At 42.2% G+C, this 14,201-nt stretch overlaps 1 protein-coding gene across 2 annotated transcripts in view; it reads left to right on the top strand.

The window, feature by feature from the left end:
• Nucleotides 1-4,536, top strand: part of LOC139934542 (deoxynucleoside triphosphate triphosphohydrolase SAMHD1-like) — a 39,184-nt gene extending 34,648 nt beyond the window's left edge. For both annotated transcript variants that reach the window (XM_071928797.1, XM_071928798.1), the window contains exons 14-16: nucleotides 322-426; nucleotides 962-1,093; nucleotides 2,258-4,536. In XM_071928797.1, coding sequence (XP_071784898.1) covers nucleotides 322-426; nucleotides 962-1,093; nucleotides 2,258-2,332 — 312 coding nt within the window. In that variant the 3' untranslated portion in view covers nucleotides 2,333-4,536. The remainder of the gene's footprint in view (nucleotides 1-321; nucleotides 427-961; nucleotides 1,094-2,257) is intronic.
• The last annotated feature ends 9,665 nt before the right edge of the window (nucleotides 4,537-14,201 follow it).

Raw genomic sequence — 14,201 nt, 5'->3', positions numbered from 1 at the left:
CATATCAATTTTATAACAAACGGTTACGCAACGCTTTTCAAAGACCAACTCGACCGATCTAAGGCAACGTGTTCCTTTAAAGTTTTGAGAAATTGCAGGGTGTAACTGGACTAGGGTGTAAGTAGTACATAATTGTATTTTTTCTGGTTGTTATTTTTTTCATCTTGTTGTGTGTAGCTTTTGCCTTGCCTTTAAAATTATGTCTTTTCCCCACATTAATATAATTTATTGTACCCTTTTATCACTTGGAGATTAAGGAGTATATTGCACATTTAAAGTGCACTAAAAGGTAATAGGCCTTTCTAAACAATCAATTTGCAGGTTGTGAAATTCAACTATGGTATGGCAAACGAGAACCCAACTGACAAAGTCCATTTCTACTCCAAGAAGGACCCCAATCACGCATTCAAATTGACGAAGGAAGAGGTAAGAACCAGAAGACAACAAACAAAACAAATACATCTTTTATCAACTAAGTTCTATCTTTGAAGCTTTGCATAATGTAATAAAAAAGAAGTAACTGTAACAAGTACTCATGCGGGTCAGCCATGTGTAAATCTCTTCTGAAAAGAGCCGGTGTGGTCTCAAATTATTGAACAGTTTACTCTGCTCGTATTTTATGATAAGATGAGCACACACACGTCGAGACTACACCGGCTCCTCAGCCAACACTTTGCGTGCCTCATATTGTTAAGCACTTCCCTTCCTTAAAAAGTGTTGGAGGGGGGGGGGGGGGGGGGGTAGTGTAATTACACAGGTTAACCATTATTAACGTCTTGTTTACCGAATGTAGTTATTCCTTGTCCATACACAGCCCGTCCAGTATTTTAACTTGACCATTTAAAAGACGGCTTATTTCAAAAGACTTGGACGGTGTTCTGTCAATTATTCTAGTATCATTTCCCAATGATTTAATTAAAAGCAAAAACAAATAATTGTCTGTTATATGAATAACGCACAGGTTTCTTGGATGCTTCCAGTGAGTTTTGAAGAGAAGGTGATACGGATCTACTGTAAGTGTAAGCCGGAAGAACTACAACTATGCAAAGAAGCAACTGAATGTGTCGAGAAATGGTGGGAGAACGTTTTAAAGGTATGATGCCCCAGTAGGGTGATCGATCTTCCGCGACATTGGCAACCATGGGCAGCGCGCCGTATCGATATCTCATCACTATTATTAATCATTATTCAGAGAGGCGTATACTAGTCCCTGGAGGAAAGAACCGAAAATCAACGCTGATTGGCTCCTCAACTATTACTGCGTGCGCACACTCCAATTCATCAGACACCGGAGCTGTCTGTGCAAAATTTCGCAACAACATTTTGACACGAGTACAAGCGAAAACACCGCCGCCTTCGACTAGCCTCGTTTCCACGCGAGTAAACCACCGTTAAACGCAGGGAAGCTAATCGAACGCACCCATATATATTTCAAAGTCACACTTTCAGGGGGGGGGGGGTCATGGTCGAGCACAGCATTTTAAAAAGACAACCAATTAGCACGGCAAGATCGCACACCACCGGGAGCAAGGTTGCTTGCGAAAGGACACAAAATAAACTAACTAGGACTGCGGACGATGAAATTTATGCACACGTTTAAAGGAACACGTGGCTACGGCTCAGGCGAGTTGGTCCATAAAAAGAGTTTAAAACCATTTGTTATGAATCGATATGGTTTGACAGATTTGTTAATTAAAGTAGATTATAATGATCCACACAAATATTATGCCTCGAAATTGCGTGGTTTTCCTTTTATTTTGCGAACTAACACGGTCGGCCATTTTTTGAAGTGAACACTTCACTTCACAAAATGGCGTGCCGTGTTAATTCACGATGTACAAGGAAAACCATGCAGTTTCGTGGCTTGTTTGTGTGGATCATCATATTCTATTTTTTTAAAAACTTTCGAACCGTATATGCATTTTCTAACAAACGCTTTTAAACTCTTTTCATAGACCAACTCGCCTCGATCCATTGCAACGTGTCCCTTTAAGTTTGTTAACCTACGTGAACAAAAGAGATATAAAATCATTGAACAATTCTTCTTTGATCTTGTGGCTATAACGTTTTATCTGTTGCCCTTCATGACACGACGAGAATGTGTTTTACCCATAAACTGAAGTCGGTCAAGCAGCGTGTGCCCAACATTTTCACGTGTACTGTAAACAATACCCCTCTATCCCACTCTCAGAAAAACAATACCACAGCTTCTTGTTTGGTGTTTTGTTCTTAATTGTTTATCTGGATGGTATTTCAGGAAAGGAACCAGAACACACCAGACAGGCCTACACAACAGTCAACCCTCTCAAGGATCCGACGCCAATCAATTTAGCTAAGAAGTTTAAAACTAAAACAACACAGACGCAATAAATTGGTCGAACCTACAATACAGGGACGACTGGTAATAATCAAAATTACCAAACGTAATTTGCTGTTTGTTACACACTAAAAACAAGGGCACCACGTTCAAATCTTGGACATTAAACATTGCATTTTCCTAACGGCACATTTATTACTGGATTTCGGTTAAGGTATTTTTTATAGATGTAGATGTGTAACTTTTAATACAAGAGTTTGTAGAATTAAATTTAATGAGCGACCATTTAAATTCAAGCTTATGTAGATCATGTATAAGCTGTAAAGGTACCACATGTGGATCTTTGTGAGATTTTTTAAGTTTGGGGTTAAATAATGTTAATGTTGATTGAAGTGATTTGAGTAAAACAAGCTTTATACTTCACATCTTAACGGTATTTTGGTTTTTGGATCACTGCATTCTTTATGAGGAATTTTATACTTTGGTGGTGGTAGTTTGATTTACTCTTAGTACTTGTTTTGTTTTATTATAAAATCACTGTTTTTATTGTGTGTGGTGTTAGGCTGTTTTAAAATGTAGATAGAAACCGGCACTTATCGCCATTGACAGGTTTTTAGTTGACATGTATTTTATTGTCTATGTGTATGCGCGACTCTTTTGAAGTCAATAATCTAAGCTTTGTATTTAAACAGGACATTAAGTTTATATAAGTGCTTGTTTCCATTCCAACATTGTTATAGCACGACAATATCTAAAAGTCATTTGATTTACCGTTTAGCGTTTAGATGCCATGGCTGACTGTTGTAACTGTAATTGTTCTGAAAATTTGAATCTAGACAAGATCAGTAAACAGTCCCCAGTTCCTTTTCTCCCACTTCTTCTGATCCGGAGCACGTACATTTTTAGGAGACTTGGCCTATTCTCATTACAGCCAGTTTTGTTAAGATACTAGTGTTTTTACTTAACATCAGTGATACGTCTTTACAGATCATAATAATAATTGACGTTTATGGAGATTGTGGGTGAATACATTTCGTTTAAAAGTGGCACTAAAATAGGATTAACATGAAATAAGTTGAACAAAAAACCTCAACGTTAACATTTTCGGGTACACGCAATAATCGGGTAAGTTTTAACGTCTTTTACTTAAGCGTTATTTTTGTCCTAAAACTATAGCCCTGTGAAGGGAAAAAAACACGAAATTAATAGAGAGTGGTTGGAAAAAGAAGATGGTACTAAAAATAAAGACTGTGGAAAAATACCTACAAAGACTGCAATACGTCAAATTTAATCGTACATTTATTTCATGCAAAGGATAACAAGAAATAACAATAAATGAATATAATTGCTGTACTACTATGCGTCTTAAAATAATGATGCTGTAGACAAGAACTAAAATATAATATTGAAGTAGTACTTAAACGTGATAATTGTGTTGTTAGACAGCGCAATAATAGTATACACATAATGAATGTTTATGAGTGCAATGGTGCGAATATGTTCATGAGTTGAAAGATGGAATGTTCTTTTCAACGAGGCGGAGCCGAGTTGAATGGAACATTCCAGCTTTCAACAAATGAACATATTCGCACCATTGCACGAATGAAAAACATTCATTATTTGTTTTATATAACATCCAAGTAGATCTTTGTCATTTTGATTGAAAGATACAACTTTCAAAACAAACAAAGCGTAGGCCTACAATTTTTAATTGTAGAAGCCGAATGCTAGTAATTTTACTAATATTCCTTGCAGTAACACTGCTGCGTTACCAAAGACACGCGCACGCAGTGATGTTTTTACTCACCGTGCTTTTTCGTTCCATTCGAAAAGTACCATTGCACGCTGGCAGCTAATTTAAACTTTGGTTTCAGTTTGCAAAAACAAGCCCCTTTTCAGTGCTCTTGTTTTATGACAATTTATAAGTTAAAAAAAAAAAGATAATCTGACGAGAGTTGTCTAGTGGGGACAAATAAGGATTTGGGAGGTATGCCGAGCCAAAGGTCCTAGGGATTTAGGGTTTTCTTACACACAACAGTTTTGCTGGCAAGAAATGCTATCCAATCAAATGGCAAGGATCTGCTTGGGTGTTATATAAAAGCCGATATTATACTTGTAGAACTATATTATTAGTTAAAATTTAAGTGTATGAAAATACTACAGGCCCTATTTTTGTAGAGAGTTTTCTAACAAAAGATCACCATTTGTCCCCAAAAAGCTATATAAATGTCACGGGTGCGATGCAACCCCCCCCCCCCCCTACGTTTATTTTTATGTTACGTAATCATTTGCTTTACTTGCATGGCTAGCGCCCTCTGCGGGCTGCTTTCCGGTTCAAGAGCATTCTGTTTTGGGCCGAAGACCTTAACTGACGTCTTTGCGTGTCTTCACCCAACAGGTAAAGATCTTGTTATATTTTGCATTTAAATGTTTTCCTAATTACTACTTAGATTAAATAGTGTGTAATAAGCACTATCCTCAAGTCTCAATTTGTTTATAGAATGTTGTTGACTTTAGTGGATATCTGGTTGCTTTTGCAACATCACGCTAGCTATTTATTGATTTGCGGTGTTTAGATATATTTATTACCTCTAGAGCCTTTCCTAATAATCTTAGCAGTGTTACTGAATGTAACATTTTGGAGATCCTTTAGTTTATTTTATCATTGCTTCTGGGATTGGAAATAACCTGTTTATATTGCATTTCACCGTTAATTTGCCTTAAATCCAAGATGGCGGTCGCGTCCTTAATTTTGGCGCGAACCGCGAGTATTGTTTTATCGTTTCATTGTTTATTCTTTTAAAGTTTAGTTTATGTAATTATTATTGTATATTTTGTATGAGCATTCTGTTTTGGGCCGAAGACCTTAACTGACGTCTTTGCGTGTCTTCACCCAACAGATTCACCGTTTACAGATCTCAATAAAACTAAAGAGCTACTATATGATCAGACTTGCCGTTTCATGCCCGTACTTATTCCAAGGGTCACATTTGGTGGAGAATCCGGGTACGGGCATATCGACGACGGCATCAAGCATCACTTGATCGTCAGAGTACATTATACCCGTCAATCTTGTGACCGGTACAGATTACCCCATCAAGACGTTGAAGGCATCCCCAGCCAGGACAGCCGGGTTCCAGCGGGCAGAGCGGCCTTCCCCCCTGAACCCTGCCCCGCGGATCGGAGAGACCCTCAACACTCCAGACGTGAAGAATTTTGGACCGCCGTATCCTTACCATCGGACTTGGATCACCCGTGATTGAGCAACCTTATCCAGCCTCTTCAACGCCCCTGAGTGCCGGATGTTTTTTCTTCACGATCGGAACTGTTGAACATTTTCGCCAACATCAAGAACAAGTTTATCGCGGTGTTCTTGAACATTTTGCCAATAATAAAAATTTGCAGATTTCACGAACTCTCGCAAAGAATTCGATCGCCTCCATTTTGGACAAACTCATAGTTGTTTAAACTCATACGATCGGGAAAGCACCATCATCAGGACAATAAACACAATAGCATTGTCACACGGACTAAAGACCTCCTTTGTACTCTTCCACTGTGCCGATTAAGAGTGCGTTCGGTTGTTACCACCAGACAAGCAGCTGATGAACAATTCCCATTATGAACATTGACATTATTGGAATTTGATTGAATCAAGTCTCAATTGTATTTTGGATTCGGATTTGGTATTGTTGGTATTGTTAGGAGTCATTAATCTTGTCTGGCATTTAGACAGGTGTCCACTTAATGGGAGTAGGTACTTAAAGTTCTCATTCAGCTGAAAAGAACTTTAATCCATACATTGTTGTTTGCCTTTGGCGATGCTAAATTCCTGGGGTGTAAAAGAACACCTGTAAATTCTTTTGTATTGTATTTGAGACATTTTGATTGTCCAGCTGTGTGAAAGTTTCTCTTTATTACCTCAATTGGGTAGAGATAATTTAAGTCATTTCCTTCAGAATTGTCGCACGAAAATTCCATTGTTTCTGGTACTTCAATTGTGTACAGAATTTTTTCTTCTTCTGAATATTGATGTGTTCCAATTTGCATTCAAAGATTATATTTTGCTATTGCTGATTTGTTTTTGCATTGGTTACATTGATTGCATTTCATGATTGCTTCAGTTGGATTGATATTATCATTTTTTCTGACAGCCATTTTACATTTTGTGAAGGTATTGCATTGATGACCATTTTTGATACTTTTGAATTGTGTTCTTTTGCATACTTTGTCACTCTGTATTTTATCTTTGGACTGTGTTCTTGGAAGCATGTCTGACGAGGAAGAATTCCCATCGTCCACAGCAGCATTTGGTCACAGATCATCTCGTCGAACTCTTCCGAACAGACCTCAACATACCTCTCCCTTCCAAGAAGAACTAGGCGACATCCAGCAAACAACCGATCGCATGCTTTCGCAACTGGGAAACATCGAGCGAAGACTATCCCGAGGCTCACTGCATCAATCAGTTCCAGGTACTCATGCACAACGGTCAACTCCAATGATGTCTACCACATTGCCAAGGCAAGGGTCTTCTTCAAATGACTATCCTTTGAGGTCTAGCCAAGCGCCGAGGCAAGGTTCTTCTTCAACCGACTATCCAGTTCTCACACCTCAGAATCACCACCTACCTGACCGCAACTCCACTACGCTTTCATCTCATCACCGTTTACTTCCATCACATCAAGTGAAAAGTGTACCTATGTTTACAGGGCGTGACCAAGGTGCAACAATCGCCATTGAAGATTGGGTACGAGACGTGAATTATCTCATCGAAACTACTTCGATGCCTGAAGAAATCCAGTTTTCTACCATCGTGAGATATCTTGGTGGCGCTGCAAGAAAACTTGTACTCAATCTCCATCCAACACATCAGACCCCAAGCCACGCCTTTGCAGAACTCAAAGCACAGTTCGGAGATGTATTCCTGACTGGTGATCCATTAGCCAGCTTCTATGAGCGTGTGAAACATCCCACCGAACTACCGAGCATCTACGCCGTCGAACTAGAGGCAACGCTGAGAACCATAGAGGAAAAGTCAACCCTAAGTCGCCCTTTTCCTAATAGAAACAGTATGCTGACGCAACAATTTATGAGAGGCGTCAAAGACGAGAAAGTTACACAGAGACTCGCACCGATGAAGCCCAGAGATATGACGTTTCGGGAACTTCAAATTGAACTTCGTCAACTGGAACGAGAGTCTAGGATTGCAGCAGCTGCAAAGACAGGAACCAAGCTTCAAGCTCAACAATTGCAGCAGATTCGTCCTCCATATCAGCAATCCTCACCGAAAGTGCCAGATGTCAAGAGCCCCAAACCAACTACCGATCATGATGTGTTACAAGAACTTCTCGCCACTGTCCATCAACTAGCTCTGAGGGTAGATCATATCTCTCATCAAACTCCACGTGGACCTCAGCAACCAAGAACAGACCAACATGCCTCTGGTCAACGAGTGTTCTACTGCCACAGATGCGGCAATGAAGGTCATATTGCCAAAGGATGCAGAAGTGCCCCTTTAAACTCCAACGGCCCACGGCCAATGGGCAAGCCGTCAGAGGCCGGGAATCAGCGAGCCCAGTAGTAAGTTCTCCTTCAAACACTGCACCACGTCTGTCTTCAATATGCCACGGTGGTAACATACCTCTCCATCACCAGCAATTGATTGGTCCAACAAACGAAGACGTCGTCAACGTTAATGGTGTGAACTACACTGCCCTAATAGACTCTGGCTCCCAGATCACGTCGATAACGGAAGACATCTTGAGGCAAAACCCTGAGCTCCAGAACATGGAAATTTCTCCTTCAGAAGTCTCCATCGAAAGTGCTAGTGGGCACAGCGTTCCTCACCGAGGTGTCATCCCTTTAACCATCACTATAATGGACGTCGTCTACAAGGATGTTCCTACATTTGTTGTACAAGCAGACAGTTACCGTAGAAACGTTCCAGTCCTCATTGGTACTAATGTCATCAGAGCAGTGAAGAGAGACCATCAAGTGACAAAGAGTAATAAGTTCCTGCCTCCGAAGAGCTCTGCATGGTATGCAGCCTTCAACAGTATTTCTGCTTCAGAACCTGGTAGCCACAGCGACGGTACCATCGGCTACGCTAGGTACATCGGCCGATACCCCCGAGTGATACCAGCAGGCCAAGAAGTAGACATCATTTGTCAGGCACCCCCTGGCAAAGGTCCGTACACTGCAGTAGTTGAAAACTTTCCTCGAAGCTCTTCATCTTTAAAAGTTAGCAACCTGGTCACAGATGTTGAATCTAACTGCCAAGTACCCGTGAGACTTTGCAACATCTCCGCCAAGCCCATAACCATCAAACGCAACTGCAAACTCGCACAGCTAGCATACATCCAGCGCATTGATGATCTACCACTCAATGAAGACTACGAAACGTTACAAGCTAGACAGGAAGACGAAGATGTTTCTCCTTCTTATCAGCTGAGCCAAGTCCATGAAAGTCCAGGAGATGTTAAACATACACCACTTGTTGACCTATCCAAAGCGAAGTTAGACAGCGAGTCACAAAAGCAGCAGCTAGAGAGTCTCCTTCAGAATTACTCTGACGTATTCTCATCCAGTCCCCTAGACTTTGGATGTACGTCGACGATGAAGCACTCCATCCCACTCATAGACAATCAACCCTTTCGACTTCCTCACCGCCGAATTCCTCCTTCACAATACCAAGCTGTCAAAGATCATCTCAAGGCCATGGAAGAAGCAGGTGTCATCCGCAGAAGTAACAGTCCATTCGCCTCACCGATAGTGATAGCCCATAAGAAGGATGGTTCACTGCGGATATGTATTGACTATCGTCGCCTGAACAGCAAAACTGTACGTGATGCATATCCTCTCCCTCGCATCGATGAAGCACTGGACGCTCTTGGAAATGCTCAACTCTTCACCACTCTAGATCTCACATCAGGCTACTGGCAGGTTCAAATGGAAGACGAAGACATACCTAAGACAGCGTTCACTACCCCCATGGGACTATTTGAATGTAATCGGATGCCCTTCGGCTTAGCAAATGCCCCAGCTACATTCCAACGTCTGATGATGACTTGTCTCGGAGAGCAAAACTACGTCACGTGTCTCCTCTACCTCGATGACATCATCATATTCTCTGCCAACTTCGAAGACCATCTCGACCGCCTCTCTAAAGTGTTCTCCTGTTTGAGGCAACACGGTCTGAAACTGAAGCCGTCCAAGTGTAACCTCCTCCAAGAAGAAGTTAGATACCTCGGACACATCGTTTCGAACAAAGGCATTAGTACTGATCCAGAGAAGACGCAACAAGTAGAGCACTGGCCAACCCCCACTAATCGCAAGGAACTACAACGCTTCCTCGGCTTCACTGGCTACTATAGAAGATTTATTAAAGGATACTCACACGTTGTCTCACCTCTCTACAAGCTCACTGCTGGTGACCCAAGACGAAAGAAGAAGAATACCAAAAACACCTCTCCATCTGTAACCCCACCTTTCATCTGGACAGAAGAGTGTCAGAACGCGATGGACATGTTAAAGCAGTACTTGACATCTCCACCGATCCTCGCCTACGCCGACTATTCACTCCCGTTTATACTCCAGACCGATGCATCAGGAGTAGGGCTCGGAGCTGTCCTCAGCCAAGTCCAAAATGGAACAGAGAGAGTCATCGCTTACGCAAGCAGAGGACTCAACCCCGCCGAATCTCGCTACGCAGCACATAAGTTAGAATTCCTAGCCATGAAGTGGGCGATTACTGACAAGCTACGAGACTATCTTCTGGGCAACCAATGTACCGTGCTGACAGACAACAATCCTCTCCTTTATGTCACAACATCTGCCAAACTAGATGCGACAGGCCAAAGATGGATTGCGGCACTATCTCAGTTCAATTTCACTGTTAAATACAAGCCCGGAAAGAACAACGGAGCGGCTGATGCACTCTCTCGCAAATCGCAAGCTGATACTTCAAGAAGTCTCTTGTCATTCCAAAAGGATGCAATCACAATTCCTCCCCACATCGTGCAAGCTATCTGCAACAGTCACCCACCCGAAACAACTCCCTTCATCGAACCTCCAATTGCAAGACGCGATGTCATGACACAGAGTCACACGTCACTCCCATCAAATGAGTTGCCGAAACTACAAGAGAAAGACATCATATCCGCTCAGAGAAGTGACACGGACATATCCAGAGTCATACACTATCTAGAGAAAGGAAGAAAACCAACCAGAGCAGAGAGGAGTTGTGAAAAGCTCGGATGTTTCATGTACCTAAGACAATGGGAAAAGCTTCACATGAAAAACGGCGTACTCTATCGTCTCAGAAAGACCCATGACGGATCAACAGCCGAACAGCTTGTTCTCCCTGAACAATTTCGACACACAGTAATGACATCACTCCACAATGATTTCGGTCACTTGGGCTACGAAAGAACGCTCGACATCGCAAGAACCCGCTTCTTTTGGTCCAAGATGGCAAGTGACATCAAAACTTGGTGTGAACAATGCAAGCGATGCTGCCTAAGAAAAACTCCGTCTACAAAAACGCGTGTACCTTTGGTCAGCATCACCACAACTGAGCCTATGGAATTACTCTGCATCGATTACCTCAAGCTGGAAAGAAGCAAAGGTGGCTATGAAAACATTTTGGTAATCACAGATCATTTCACCAAGTATGCCCAGGCGTTTCCATCTCGCGATCAGAAGGCAGGCACAGTTGCTAAGATACTCTGGGAAAAGATAATACAGCACTACGGATTTCCTGTACGACTACACGCTGATCAGGGTCGCAACTTTGAAAGCCACCTCATCCGAGAATTATGCAAGATCTGTGGCATCAAAAAGAGCCGAACTACCCCGTATCACCCTCAAGGAAATGGCGTCACAGAGCGTTTTAACCATACGCTCCTTAACATGCTTGGGACATTAGAAGAAAATCAGAAGAAAGACTGGAAGCAATACGTCGAAATAATGACACACGCATACAACTCCACACGTCACGACTCCACCGGTTATGCTCCGTTCTACCTGATGTTTGGTAGACACCCAAATCTACCAGTCGACTTGATGTTTGGACTCAATTCCACTCAGAGAGAGTCTACTTCAAACTATGCGGACTATGTAGAGCAGCTGAGAGAAAGACTACAGAAATCATACACAAGGGCCAGCGACTACGTCAAACAAGCGCAGTCGAAGCAGAAACGCCTGTATGACAGAGGTTCCTCCATCGCTCCTCTACGTCTAGGTGACAGAGTCCTCATCCAAAACAAGAACCTCATTGGCACATGCAAATTAGCCGATAGATGGGAATCACAGCCCTATATTGTGATTTCAAAGCACAAAGATCTACCTGTGTACAGCCTCCGCTCCCTCGGTGACGGTAGAGAAAGAACTGTGCACAGAAACATGCTGACTCCATGCATGTTTCTCCCACTAGAAGAGAACAACACAACAGCCGATGAACCACATCAGGAAACCCAGTTAGAGTCAGACGAACATCAGGAGAGTGAGAAAGTTCCAACTATCATGAATCATAGTGAAACTAGCGACGAAGAGATAGACATAGACTTCATCCCAGTAGAAACTGAATCTTCGTCAATGTCTCCTTCACTATCTCCGTCACTATCACCTCCTGTCCTCACACCAATCATAGATCTTGAGCCAAGCAATGTCGTTGAAGTTTCCCCTCCTGTCGCACCACCGCAACTTACCCCTGAGTTACTGGAAACCCAAACTATTGATGTTACAGATGAGTCGAACGACACTGAAAGTACGGTATATCTTTCGCCACCGAGCCCTAGACCTATCAGAAACAGACAGCCGCCCACAAGGTTTACCTATGACTTCATAGGTCAAACCAAACAACTGCAAGCACGAGATACATCACGCCAAGAAAAGATATGCAATGGACGACGACTGTTCGACAAGTGGAAAGAGCCTACTATGGCTAAGACAAGAAGAAAAGCTTGTCTGCGTCTCCTTCTGCAAGAACACAGTTCCATCTAATAACCCCCCCCCCAATTGTATATACACTGTATTATTATTGATTGTAACTCAATGAAGATAACAAAGTATTATTTAAATAATACTGTTATAGAGAGAAAGAAACAAAAAATCTCTCTGAGTTATGTTCATTTCGTTATAATTGTTACTTTCAATGTGTCAAGATATTGAAGTTGTAATGTAATTAACTTCTGCATTAAGTTTTGTCTACCAAAATGACAGAGTCTTTTTTGAAGGAACCATTTAGAGATGTATTTAAATTACTGGTGTTCTGCTCCTTAGTTATAGAATACTTACCTTTTTGTTGTTCTAACTAAATGCTTGGAACACCAGAGTTTTGTTTAAAGGTTGGATGGTATGGAAGACATTTGCCACCATTTTGTTTTCATAAGTTGTAAAATTTCCATTGTGTAAATATGTAACATAGGTTATGTTAGTTGCATGCCGAGGACGACATTTTTCTCCAGGGGGAATAATGTCACGGGTGCGATGCAACCCCCCCCCCCCCCCCTACGTTTATTTTTATGTTACGTAATCATTTGCTTTACTTGCATGGCTAGCGCCCTCTGCGGGCTGCTTTCCGGTTCAAGAGCATTCTGTTTTGGGCCGAAGACCTTAACTGACGTCTTTGCGTGTCTTCACCCAACAGGTAAAGATCTTGTTATATTTTGCATTTAAATGTTTTCCTAATTACTACTTAGATTAAATAGTGTGTAATAAGCACTATCCTCAAGTCTCAATTTGTTTATAGAATGTTGTTGACTTTAGTGGATATCTGGTTGCTTTTGCAACATCACGCTAGCTATTTATTGATTTGCGGTGTTTAGATATATTTATTACCTCTAGAGCCTTTCCTAATAATCTTAGCAGTGTTACTGAATGTAACATTTTGGAGATCCTTTAGTTTATTTTATCATTGCTTCTGGGATTGGAAATAACCTGTTTATATTGCATTTCACCGTTAATTTGCCTTAAATCCAAGATGGCGGTCGCGTCCTTAATTTTGGCGCGAACCGCGAGTATTGTTTTATCGTTTCATTGTTTATTCTTTTAAAGTTTAGTTTATGTAATTATTATTGTATATTTTGTATGAGCATTCTGTTTTGGGCCGAAGACCTTAACTGACGTCTTTGCGTGTCTTCACCCAACAGATTCACCGTTTACAGATCTCAATAAAACTAAAGAGCTACTATATGATCAGACTTGCCGTTTCATGCCCGTACTTATTCCAAGGGTCACATACAATATAGCACAAAAAGAATATTGTGACGCAACTTACCCACCACATGAGGGCGCACGACTAGCTGCGGGCTATAAAAGCCGTGAGCGCAACAGTCGGGTCTCTCAGTCGGCTCTCAGTCTCCCACGCAGTTAGGTCATAGTCAGTTCGTCGTGTAGTTGGTGTATTCAGCACGTCCAAGGGGCCTAATTAGGTAGGCACGGGCGGAGCAGACAGCGTGCTGCACGGTGGGTGAAGTCGGACTGGGCGCTGGTCACCGGGTGTCAGGAGGCTACTGGAGGCGCAGCTACGGACTGCTGTAGGTAGCGCGACGGGACGGAGCCGGGGAGCGCGCGTCGATGCACCGGCCGCCTCTACGAGGGAGATCCGAGGACTCAGAGCCGTAGAGGGCGGGCATCTAGGGAGGCGCACTATCACGCAATTGAGGCGTACGGCACGACGGACACCCGGAGGCTAAGCCCAGCCAGGCATTACCCCACCGACAGCATTGCCTCTCATTGATGAACTATTGTGATTGTAGGGATTACACTAATAATTAGGGAGGTTATTCAACAGGGGTCCAGTTAATACAAGAATGATTGCATAATAAATAGTTGGAACAGTGATATATCTGTCTCTGTGTTTTTATATTGTCTGTCCATT

Source organism: Asterias amurensis, chromosome 3 (assembly GCF_032118995.1).
Source record: "Asterias amurensis chromosome 3, ASM3211899v1".
NCBI lineage: Eukaryota > Metazoa > Echinodermata > Asteroidea > Forcipulatida > Asteriidae > Asterias > Asterias amurensis.
The sequence above is the reverse complement of the archived record's forward strand: the minus strand, read 5'-3'. Positions and strand labels throughout refer to the sequence as shown.